Below are 12,813 nucleotides of genomic sequence, written 5' to 3'. Positions count from 1 at the left end.
GCTTGTGTTTTACGTGTTAGTTATCCCTAAGCTTTCCTCTGAAGCTGAGGAAAGCTTCCTTCCAAACCTGAATGAAAAGCATTAGATAATGGGTACCAGGATCTGCTCATCCCAATATTATACAGGTACTGGTCCACAAGATGTTGTTTTTAAACAGCATGAACATCAAGATATCATTATCAAAATCAGGCTTTGCTCACGAGCGCTGGATATCTTATCTGTGCTGACTTTTTGTGGATTTCCTGAAATAGCTTTACCCTCATGACCTGCCTATTTCTGTGTATGGACTTTGAAGCTAATGGCTGCATAAAGCAAAATTTTCAAGGATGAAGATGTAAAATCTTCAGACTCTGCACAGGAGCATGCTAGAGAGCAGCATCCTTGCAGAAGATGTTATATACTGTTGTGAAATATGTGTGTTTGTTCACACAGGAAAAGTTTAAATTTCAGACAGCAAGAGAAAGAAAGCACGAAATTTGGAGTTTTAGTTCTGAAGTCCTTTATTCTGCAACTGTTAGTACACATGACCAAGAGAAAAACTCAACGTTTTCTTATGTAATCTCAAGACAACTCTTTTTTTTTTTGTTTTGTTTTGTTTGCATGTTCATAAGATTCTTCTTAGAGCTTTGCCTGAAGAAACAAAAATTACATTTGTTCTCTCATTCTGTGATGTCTTCTATGGGAACAGTAAGGAATAGGCATGTTTAATAAGTGAAATTTTGATGTTAAACAAAGTCACAAACTTCTTCAGTGATTTAAAAAGCGAAATTTCAGAGGGCAACAGTCAGAAAAAGAAAATTGTGCAACTACCAATGCCAAAATAGTTTCCATGAACAGTCACTGTGCGATCTGTCAGCCCTGATTCTAAATGGACTACCAGTCATGTTTTAAAATTAAGATTAAGACTAAAAATCTATAACTCTGCTGGACTCCAAAAGCTATGGACTTATAATCTTTCCTTCCTTTCTACCCCACATAATTACTCTGCAGGTTATAAATGATCTGTCTCTTTCTTTCTAGCAGACAAAATCACTTTATTATCCTCTTCCCTCCTTCAAGTCTCCCCTGCTGAACAGGTATCAAAAGGTTTTTTCTTTCAGAGGTGGTCTGAACAATATATTTCTAATTAAATTGTCAGCAGTTGCTCTCAGCTTATTTTCGTCTTGGAAATAATTTCAGAACTGCTTATACATCCAAAAAATCATACCTTTTTTCCTAGTTCCATTAGTTGGCCTATTAAGGTATAATATCTGTGCCTGTGAGCTTTGACCTGCTGATCTTAAGGCCTGTCATTACAACACTGCTGCCAGTAAGAAGTTTAATTATTATTCACATTCACAGTGGAAGATGTTAGGGGATAAAGAAGTAGTGAGTAATGATGCACTGTAAATAATCTTCTGGGAATGCAGTTCATAATTCTATTGAAAAGATTTTTAAATAGAAATTACGCTAGTATGTTAGAAAGGCAACAATTCTTTAGTGCTCTTTGCTCAGATGTCTAGATTGAGTTAGGTTTACCCATCAATAATAAAACATATTATTGGTGTGCATCTCACTATAGATGTTCACATATCACCTCAGGGATGATTTTCTGGACAGCAGTGTCTGCTGGAAATACACAATTACATAGGGATCCATACTGGCTGCAAGACCTTAAGCAGCCTACTTTGTTGTAATAAGCAGCATAAGTGCTGAAAAGTACTGTCTGTAACCATTTTGGAAACTCTTGTGTCCTCCCATTAAGATTATGTTGTCTAAATTTGGAACTGATCTAAAAAGTGCCATGAAGTTACACTGATCAATTTGCAAATGCTGTCCATGAGAGGGAGAGACTGCACAAGATTTAAAGAAAGGAAACAAAAAGCTGAATAATATAGGTATATATATATATATATAGGTCATATATATAGGTAAATGCTTTTTTAAATTTTTCTTCCCTAAATAATTATTTTATTAACTGTAGCAAAAAACAGAGATGAACAAAAGACCTCCATCTGGAACTTCATCTACATCTAAAAGCACATCACCAACTCTCACACCTTCCCCATCACCCTCTCCGTCTCCTAAGGTTCACAACGTGGAGTCCTCTCTCTCCTCTTCTCACAGACAGGCCAAGAGCAATGGTTCCAGCAGTGGTACTATTACAGAAGATGGTGAGTAGATCACTGCAATTACAAGTGATTCATTTACCAAGAGTACATAGTGTTTAAAACTATAATTGTACTGATCTGTTGTCTGTCTGCATGAGAGTGAGAACATTTTCTTACGTAGAAAAAAATATTTTAGTCTTTTCTGCTTTGAGGTTTGCATTCCAGCAGTAATAGTGAGTGTTTATGGTCCAAAAACTATGATTGCTTCCAGTTTGAGGGAGATAATTACCATTCTGAAGCTATCATAGAGCATGTAGGCCACTTTTATGGCATATCCTTTCTTCCTCCATTTTCTGGGTTAAATATGCTTTTCCATCACTTACTAAGGGTAGAAAACTTCTCCCCAAATTTGAAATGAAAATGTTTTTAATAAATTCAATGAAATACATCATTATGGTATGGAAAGACAATTTTTGATTCATAACAATTCATACTTTTCCAGTGAGATCATCTATTTTTAACTTGAATTTTTAGGTCTAAATTACAACTTCTACATATAAAAGTCCTCTTGCTATAGGATATTTGGAAGTAGAATATCAATTACTTTTTTTTTTTTTTTTTTTTTTCTGTAAATATTCCAAAAATTGAGAAAAATAACGTGACTCAAAATCTATTAAATAAGAGATGTGGATACTTTTATTTAGTTTCTGCAAGAGGCAGATGTCCTATATTCGCTGTGGTTGTTTTTTGTTTATTTGTTTGGAAAGTGTCAGGATTGATTTTTATTTTCATTTACGCTAACTTTCTGCTGGCACTGTACTTCCTTGTCTACCCTAAAGGGAGGTGTTATTTGACCCACTTTCTATCCTCTTATTGTGTCCTAGCTGTAACATATTGTACTGATGACTGGAGAAAATCCTTTCGCGCTTCAGTTAGTGCCATTTTACAATAACAACTTGATAACAAAAAAGTTGTCAAGTTAGAAATATATAGAGAGGAAAATAACTGATTCTTGGAAAAGAAAGGGAATTCCCCAAGCTATCAGCTGTTATAATCTCACCTTGAGAAGCAGCGCTTTATGACAGCACCACTAGAGCTATGATACAGCAAGTTTCTTGCAGAGGTATAGATTGTCAGAAGCTGAAGTAGTTCTGGGTTCACTGTGCTTGTAAGCTTTTATACTTGAGTGGTCCTGTCTTTCAAGGTCTTCTCTTATTGGTAGTTTTTCATCAGTAACAGCTTAGAGGCCCAGCAGTAATCAGAAGAATAGTTATGTAGTGTTAACTATTTCTCATTTCAAGTAAACTGAAATGAATTTATCAGTTCATTTTCTTTGGTTATGGCTTGAATGATCAGTAGGCAGCGTGATTCAGAAGTGTGCATGGTTTTTTCTTAGGTAATCACTTGGTGGACCATCAGCTTTTTCCTATTCTGAGAACCAGTGATGTAGAGAATAATGAAAGAAGAAGCCACATGAGAGCAAAAGGAGGTGGTGACAACTTGGAGAAAGGTAACCTTATCCTACTTCTACTCCTATAGAACAGTGCCAAAGAGGTGCTAAATGTAGCAGAGCTCAGAGAACCTATGCTTCTTTGTTCAGGCATGCAGATAAGGAGACTAGATATAAGTGTAAGTAAACCAAACTTAGAGAAAAAGCAAAGGTGAAACAACTTTCAATGTGGGAATTACAAAATTGAGACGTTTTTCTGGTTCTGATCGAAATTGCTGTATAATACAGGAAAAGAGAAAGAGGAAAGGAAAACTTGAAAATATTCTCTAAGATTGGTATGCCTTTACAAGTTAAGCATATCAAACAAGTTGTCAAAATAAGTCCTTGTTTTTAAAGACAAAGCAGGAAATAAAACCAAAGTATATTTGAAAATAGAATGGTTATGTCTTTGCAATGAAAGCAAGTTTACATAGGGTATATTATATTAAATATAGTTTCATGGTATAATGTTTTCAGTCATGTTTTTTCACACAGAGGGTGGTGACACACTGGAACAGGTTGCCCAAGGAGGTTGTGGATGCCCCATCCCTGGAGGCATTCAAGGCCAGGCTGGATGTGGCTCTGGGCAGCCTGGTCTGGTGGTTGGTGACCCTGCACATAGCAGGGGGGTTGAAACTGGGTGATGATTGTGATCCTTTTTAACCCAGGCCATTCTATGATCCTATGATATGTTTCTATGATATGTTCTTCATTTTACATTAGTTTTTTAGTTCAGATGATAATTTTAGTAATACGTGCATTGTTTGTGACACCATAACAGTAAAAATAAACAGAATCTTGAGTTCAGAGAAGTACTGTGTAATCAAGAGAGGTAATGGTGAGTTAATCTAAAACTGCACTTGTTTTTTAACTAGGTAATCATATTTCAAAAGTGTTTTAAGAGTTGCTATCAGGTCCTCCAGCTTTTAAGTTGGTCGGACTTTGAGAGGAGGCTCAATATCCAGACCTGTTAGCCTGGGAAGGTAACCTTATGAAACTTAAATTCTGCTCAAGTTTCACCTTAGTTGGACTTCAGCTATCTGTGTTCAAGACTGGATGTCAGCTGCTTGAGCAGAAGAGGTTTGCATGTACCCTTGTTGTATCAATGTTTTCAATAAGTGAGTGGGTAGGTGCTTGATCTACATTTTACTTTCTTAAATCATGCTATGGAAATTCCTCATTCAGTTCACTGCCTTCTTGAAAAGTTTTGATGTATAGACAGCCTGATATGAATCAGCCTTTCAGGGCCAAGCGCCTGTATTTTAGGCATTAAAGCTGTCCTCAAAAGTTTGTTTATTTAAGATTGTTTTTATGAGGAAGAGAGGATACAGCAAAAGGATTTTACCCTACCAAGGTATGACTAGATAGAATTACAATAAGACAGTACTTTTACTTTCGGTGCAGAGTAAATGTTATCAGTTTTATGTTGCAGTATGTCATGATGTGGAATATATCATTTGATAATATATCCTCAGCAGTTAACATTGCAAAGATCAATACAATTAATCTTTTCTGACCCCTTTTTTTTTTTCTTTTTTTTTTTTCTGACATTACAGATGAGCTGACTGGCATCCTTAAAAAATTGTCCCTTGAGAAATATCAACCTATTTTTGAGGAACAAGAGGTAAATATTTTTTTAAAAGGTTTATTTTTTTGCTGTTTTAGAAAAAGTATGACATGACATGCATTGCATTAAAATTATGATCCAAAATCTTAAAAATTAAAGTTTTACAAACATTTCTAGTTGCAGAAAGGACCTAGAAACATGGACCAAAGTCATATTCCTAGAATTCTCCAGGAATATATCAATGCTTTTTTCACTGAACCTACATTTTGGTTATAGATGCCTCAGATATTTTCTTCTTCCATTTTTACTTCCTACTTTCTCTATATATGTCCATATCCAATGGGGATGAACAGTTTATAGGACTTGCTGTATCACTTCTGAAATCACAGCTGGAACCTTACTTGCAGCCAGAGAACAACAGGCTGTGAGTCGCTGAGATGGTTGCTTTCCCTACTTTACCCACTATGAATAAGCAGAAGGTGATTTTAAACTGGAGAACTTGAGTGTTGTTGTAGATAAGACCTGCAACAGTGACTTACCTGAAGGATGGAATTAAAAAAAATAATTAGTGAAAATGAAAATAGTTCATTTCAGTGTTTAAGGCATCAACAAATGCAAACAATCATTGCATGTTTATTTGTTGGAAGGCAGAGGGCAGTGAATGGACATGTAATAAATTGCTATTGTTGTGGAGTTCAAAATTCAGCACCATGTACTCTGGGCTTATTATAGTTCTCTAGAGTGATAGGGAATAAAGCATTTTGTAGAAATGCTTGTGTGTGAAGTTTCTCTCAATATGAAGTTATAGATGTTTGCTTTTATCACAGCTTTGTGGATGTTCTGATAGAGTATAACTGATTTATGAACAAACCCTAAATTTTCCTTAGGAGGCAGTGAAAAAAAACACACAGTATTATGAAAATCCAGCTGTGCTTTTAAAGGAGAGAAAAACCTTAGTCTGTCCAACAAACAGTTGCAGTAAGGAAAAGACTGTGTTTTTCTAAAGACCAATAAAATCCATGAACATTTAAACTATGTAATAACAAACAACTGAAGTATTAACAGCAGATTCAACAGCAGGGTGGAAAAGTAGGTACCATTTGAAGTTGTCAATTTATTAAAGTTTTTTGCATGCACAACATGGAATATATTTCCAGTAATTTTATATAATTAAAAAAAAAAAAAAAATCTATCCTTCAGTAGTGAATCTTACCTAGGTAAACACTTCTTCCTTTTTCACATGCAGGTGGACATGGAAGCCTTCCTTACTCTTACTGATGGTGATCTGAAAGAACTGGGTATTAAAACTGACGGTTCAAGGCAGCAAATTCTGGCAGCTATTTCTGAACTGAATGCAGGAAAGGTAGGTTTTGAAATATGGTACTTAATAAGTTAATTCCACGTTTGTATTGTTAATTGAATATATATTTGGAAATTCAATTGCAGATGTTAGCTGGAAAAGTGAAAGAAATGTTTTCCAAAGAAGACATTTAACATACTTATTGAAGAATATCTTCTTTTCTGGTACCACCTGTTCTATTGCATAAAGTCCTCCCTAGTTCAGTAACTGTACTGCTCTTATACAGAGTTTTACAAAGGCAGATATATTAAAAATTGACACTAACACAAATGTTGGCCACGTTACGATTAGTGAGCACTGATTTCAGTGACACTAAGTTGAACGTCATGTGAAAAGTCTCCTTTATTTTTCCCACCAATGTTTATTTTTTGTAATTAGATAAATGATCACTTCTCTCATTTCTCACTTATTTTCCTTCTGCCTTGTCACGTATACTTGTGGTCTAGTGATGATGTACAAGAAGCTCTGTTAATGTCAAAGAGATTATGGACTAGAGAATCTCTTTAATTTGGACTGCTGAACTACTCAGCTGCTTTTTAAAGTTTCAGGGTTCATTCTCTCTCTGATATTGGAAGCTCACATAAACAAAACATAAAGATAATTCCCCAAGGTGAGATCAAAAGCAGCAGAGACAAAGCTACAAATTTGGAGAGAAAGATGATTTCCCATGCTGCTATAGTCATGAAGAAAATCCTGAAAATGCTTTTACTGATGTCTGACAGTTTCAGAAGACTGCAAAATTTTCTATATATAAGGTAGAAAAGGATTTTATATTATTCCTCATAATGCATTGTGACTCTCTGGGGCATAGAAATGCATATTTTCCATGTTTTTGTGAACTTAGAATATTTTTTTCCTGAAACAGAAATATTTAATGTGGTTTTATTTTGTTTTCCCAGGGACGAGAGAGACAGATTTTACAAGAAACTATACACAACTTCCACTCTTCCTTTGAGAGTAGTGTTAGTAACACACGGCCTCCTGGTCATTCCCAGAGTAAGTACCACCTGACATTAACTGAATGGCACATTATTATTTCTAATTAATTCTAGTTGGAGGATAGAATGTGGAAAACAAGCTAGTTAACCATTCTCTGTGTTTGATGCGCATCTGTGTCTTTTACTGAGACTGTAGAGAAGATTTCATGGTAAAAAAGAAGAGATATTTATAAGATCTGTGCACACACTTCAGTAGTATTTGAAAGGAGTGTAAGATTTTTGTTTTGCATTTATTATTATTGAACACAGAAAATGGATATAAGTATAGCAAACAAGTATATGTTGAAGAGCAGCAGTGAGAGGTGAGTTTCTATATGATATAGGGTATTTGGTTCTTTTTTTCATAATGTTTATATGAGACAATTTCCTTCAGTGTGATCAAGTAGATCCAACGTATTTGAGGTTTGCAATTTAGCATACTGGCTTGAACAGCTACTTTACTTATGTATTTCTGTATGCATGCATTTATTTTGTATAGGTAAGATTTTTATATGACTACCTGCAGGTGCCTTGTTTAGAATACATCCATTCCAACTACCGATGTTAATTGCTAGCCATTACTCTGACCTTCTGTCTTCTGCCTTCTTATCTATTCTTTATCCACACAAGAAATGTTTTTACTCTCTGGATTCCTTGTCTCAAAAGCCAGCCTTGGAATTTGCCAAACACCTTTTAAAAATTCAGGCATCAAGTGAATCTCTTCTGTGTGTACAATACTGTTGGCTCCTTCATGAAATTCCAGTAGGCTAGTGAAACAAGACATTCAATTCCCTTTTTTGATTCTTTTCCACATTTTCCACATTTTCCAACATTTCAGAGGTTCACTATTTCAATTTTTTTCATGCTTACCTTCCTCCTACTACTTGCCTTCTCTGTGGTCTGTGTTTCCCTGGATCTCCGCTGGAATCTTTGAAAAGATGAGCATCATTTTTTATCAGTTCTGTTACCTGGCAATATAAACAAGAATCTGCTCTCTGTTCTCAGAAGTTGAGCTGCTTAATCATTGACTTCCTCTAGAACTTGTGGCTTAGCAGTTTTTTACTTGCTTTGTGTATTTCTTTCATAACCTTTTTTTAGCAGTACTTCAAGTTAAGAGACCTTGGAATCCCACGTAAAGAAGGCTTCTTTATGTGAAATGGGAACTTTCACAAGCTTCTCCATATTAATTACACTTTGTTTTTGGTGTTAACTTAATTCTGTTGCTCTTATTGCTATCTAATAGTTGGATGGCATAATTGCATCTGAAACTGGTTACTTCCTCAGAAATGTTTGAAAAATATATGAAATATTAATGCTTTTTGCATGGCCTACCACCACTGCTTTTGCTAGAGCTCTTTCTGGATACATCAAGCTGTATGAGAAGAAAAGCTGCTTGATGATTCTCCCTTTCATGATGTAGCTCATGTGGTAATAGTAGTATCCTACTCTTTCAACTGTGTCAGTGTCACTGTTTCATACTTATCACTGAGACCTCCTCAGTATTTTGAGTAATTTTAAAAGCTTAGTACCTAAAATGGAGTGGCTGCAAGCGTAGCTCTGCTTTTGTGAAGCCTTTAGGGATGTAAAGAAGATAATGCACTGTGATCTGAGCATATCCATAAGACTTAGGAAAAAAAAAGAAAAAAAAAAAAAAAGGGGGGGGGACGGGGGGGGGAGGGGAAGCAAAACTAACTTTTTGTTGACTTCCTGAGGAAAAAAAAAGGTCAAAATTATTGGAAGCCTGTAGACCAACTGCCATCACCAAATCTGTGATTCTCTACAACTTCTACACTCTTCCCACCCAGCTTCAGTTCCCCAGAAAATGCCCCATTCCCCACTGCCCAGGCTCAGTTCCTCTTCTGCTGCTACTGGTGTAGGAACTGCTGTTCTTTGTTCAATATATCAAGCAATAGAAACAGAAAAACATGTATATGAATGTTTCAAGAATGGAAAATAGAACAGCAGTAATTGTGTTTACACTCCTAAGAAATGCAGTAGAAGAAAAAAAAAAGAAAACAATAGGAAGAAAAGGTAAAAGCAGTGCCATTAGCAATAAAGGATTGATTGCATAACTAATTTCATGCAACAGGCTTAGTTAGAGAAGATACTGCAGTTTCTTCTTAAAGGATTTTTGGCTATTCATACTCCATTGTTAGTTTCTGGAACCTCAGCTACCTTCTGATTGAACACCTCCTGCTGAGGCCTCTGCTTCAGAGCTCTCTGTGATATTCACTACAAGAAAGTAGAAAAGTTGTCAAGTATATATTGGGTTTTGGCAGCTGAGCTGTTTCAATTATAGTGAAGTTCACCACTGGGAGAGAGATTACTTTGTGCATCAGGTTCTGTGTTATCCCTGGGGCTGGCACTGAGATGTTTCTTCTTTGCAGAAAACAATAGGCTCTAAAATATAATCGTTTTCTGTCAGAATGATATTAAGACCTTCCTTCTTGCCTCTGCCAATGATACCAGATCAGGCTGACTGTCCAGGCTGCAGAAGCTCCACATTTAAATCTGTTCCTGAACTATATAAGGCAAATGATTATTCGATATAAATAATGCAGTGGCTTCTGGATATATAAGCCAATAGGATTTAGGACACCATGGTTCTTATCCCTGTTAGGAACAGGCAAACAGTACTTGCATGAAGAGTTGTCTTGGTATCTTTATTAATGGAATTTAATTGATGGCATTCAGAAAATTCTGCTGAAATTAATTCTTTCCAAGTGTAAACCTCAAAGAAATTTTGACTTTATAATTTCCAAGGAAGAGAAAAGGCTTAACATTTTCCCAATGTGTTCTAATCACAACAGACAGGTTTCTGTTCCTGACAAGAGAAACTGCATACTAGGATGATGTTGCTTTTTAATAACCCAGTGAATGTTTCAAAAAGAACAAATAAAACCACTCTATTAGATTTCTGCTTCGTTATTCAAATTTAGAGCAGATGAGCAGCCTGTGGAGGCATGAGGAAAGATGAACTGCTCTGCAATACAAAAATTTCTGCTTCACTGAGATAGAAAGCAGCAGTATAAAGTCTGATTTTCTTAGAAAACTCCGGATTGAAGAAATGGTACTTTTCACAGGAAGTATTTGAATTAGTATGTTCAGGCAATGTGTTTGCTTAGATGATTCTAGTAAAGGAGCAAATCAGAACTTTCTGAATACCCAGTTGCCAGGACCGATATGTAGGGGATTTTTATTGGTCAAGATCCACTCATTCATCAAAGGGCTGAATGTGGCTGACACTGATCCGCAGGTTCATAGAGATAAACGACATGAAAGGAGGGAGAGCTGAATCTAAAACATGCCAAATCAGAAATAAAAAGATGAAGAAAGCTCATATGGATGAAATGATATTGTATGAAAAAAAAAAAAAAAAAAGAAAAATAACTGAAAATAAACTGAAAATAAAATGATTTCTTCTTACAGGAGCAGGCTTAAGATGAGTAAAATGAATTATATAGGGTCAAGCTATTGGAGTCAGATGTAACAATGAGACTGGGAAACGTGAACCTGTTTGTGGTAACTGTGGAATTTGTCGGTCTTCTTTAGAGTAAAGCTTTGAATCTCACTGGCTGCGAGTCATCAGTTGTTTTTTTGTTTTTTTTTTCTACAGCTCCTGGCTGCTCCATAAAACCACAAGAAGCAGTTGCTCCTAAGAGGTAGCTACTGGAATAAAAAGAGATCTTGATCTTACAGTGAAGTCTGGGATCCAGATGAGTAAATCCAAGCATACAAATGAAAATTTGAAACTTTAGTCCTTGGTACACTTGTATAGAACTTTATGAATTAATGTTAATGATTCCAGTCCTACAAGGCCTCAAGGAAAGTAATGAAAAGATTGCTTTTGTATTTCAACCTAAGAGTTGAATTGTTCAAAGCTTCCATGGTTTGGATTTTAAGATAAGAAAGGAAAGCGGGAAGAATGAAGATGTTTGTTTTCTACTTAGTCTTCAGTGCCCAGAGATGAAGAACCCCTGTAGACGAGATCAAGAGCAACAAAAGCATGAAAAAAGACATGTAGAAAGTGTAATGGCTTTATGGGAAGGAATATAAAGGGAAAGTAATGCTACATTCTTCATTAACTGAAATACACTTTATCTACTCAGTAATTAGAGATTAGAACAGTAAATGTAAACACAAAATACCTGTTTGTAAAAATAGCACTTTATTTAAGAAAATTCATTATATGTTATGGATATTTAAATATAAATACTGTTAAAATATTTTATATTGCCAATGTATTGTTTTGAGAATAAAACCACTTAAGTGATATTGGCCGTTTTTCTTAAACAGTAACACTAGCAGATCCTCAAAGTGTTTGGAGAACTTTTTGTTAATGTTTGAAAGGATTTGTACAGAAATTATGAGTGGAAGTAATTTTCTGTTTAGTAAATTCATTTTCTATTAATCAACTAACATATAAGTTACCTGAAAACTCAGATTCTATTTTCATTTTTCTGAAAACTCATAAATATTTTACTTGACCACTGTTTGAGATCAGTATATACATGGCAGTACTAATGCAGGTAAAGTCAAGAACATCCAGTGCAGAAGATTAATCTCAGTTCCCTCCACATCTAAAGGTCCTGCCTTCCTCCTCCTCACTGTACAGGTTTTAGTGGAGTTTGGAAAAAAAATAGGTAGAGGTGTGCATGGTGATAAATAGAGATAACAGCAGCAGTGAAAGCAATGATGCTCTGCTTTCCCTAAGGTTGCTCCAGGTTGGGCAGCTGATTCTGTGATGGCTTCATTGATTTGGCCACCTGGGGTACTGTGCCAAGGTGCCAAGAGCAAACAGCAGAACAGCTGAGGAAGGAGAAAAGTCAGCTGAGCCAGGGAAAAGTCAGTGATGAGTGCTGATTTGGCTTTTTTGTTACAGTGTTATTTACATTAAAAATGTCAAAACAGAGTAACCTTCAGAAATTAAACCTTTTTAAAAATATATGTTTAACTGTCAAGTGAGTTAGCTAAGAAGGGAAACAAGTATTTTTATTAAGGAGAAACTGTACTACTAGCTCTTTAGAGGAAGATAAGTGAAAAGTGGGATATGGTATCTTTGCAGAGACTTTATGAAAGAATAAATAGCAGGGAATAAGTGGAAGGGAAAAGAAAAAGAAGAAAAGTGTGTTGGTAAAGTATGTCAACTGTGCTTGTATGTATCTATATGAAAATGAGAACTGCCTTTGATAACAAATAAGGGTCCAATGAATTCTGAAACATCAAATGCTTCCCATTGGTTGCATGTGACACAAAAGCTACCAATCCTGTCATGTCAGTCTTTAGTATTAATTTGTGGCTTTGTAAGGATTTTTTCTTTGCAAAATGTT

General features: G+C 35.5%; 1 protein-coding gene across 2 annotated transcripts in view; it reads left to right on the top strand.

Moving 5' to 3' along the window:
• Positions 1-11,756, top strand: part of ANKS6 (ankyrin repeat and sterile alpha motif domain containing 6) — a 36,252-nt gene extending 24,496 nt beyond the window's left edge. Inside the window, exons 12-17 of one of the 2 annotated variants that reach the window (XM_052704310.1) lie at positions 2,069-2,153; positions 3,487-3,600; positions 5,136-5,203; positions 6,393-6,509; positions 7,406-7,502; positions 11,100-11,756. In XM_052704310.1, the coding sequence (XP_052560270.1) occupies positions 2,069-2,153; positions 3,487-3,600; positions 5,136-5,203; positions 6,393-6,509; positions 7,406-7,502; positions 11,100-11,149 (531 nt within the window). In that variant the 3' untranslated portion in view covers positions 11,150-11,756. Of the gene's footprint in view, positions 1-1,963; positions 2,154-3,486; positions 3,601-5,135; positions 5,204-6,392; positions 6,510-7,405; positions 7,503-11,099 lie in introns of both variants that reach the window. The other variant, XM_052704309.1, reaches the window with a different exon arrangement.
• Positions 11,757-12,813: the final 1,057 nt, after the last annotated feature.

The sequence above is a fragment of the Tympanuchus pallidicinctus genome, unplaced genomic scaffold (assembly GCF_026119805.1).
Source record: "Tympanuchus pallidicinctus isolate F22 unplaced genomic scaffold, pur_lepc_1.0 scaffold5, whole genome shotgun sequence".
Lineage (NCBI taxonomy): Eukaryota > Metazoa > Chordata > Aves > Galliformes > Phasianidae > Tympanuchus > Tympanuchus pallidicinctus.
Note: the sequence above shows the minus strand (reverse complement) of the source record. Positions and strands in the feature narration are given on the sequence as shown.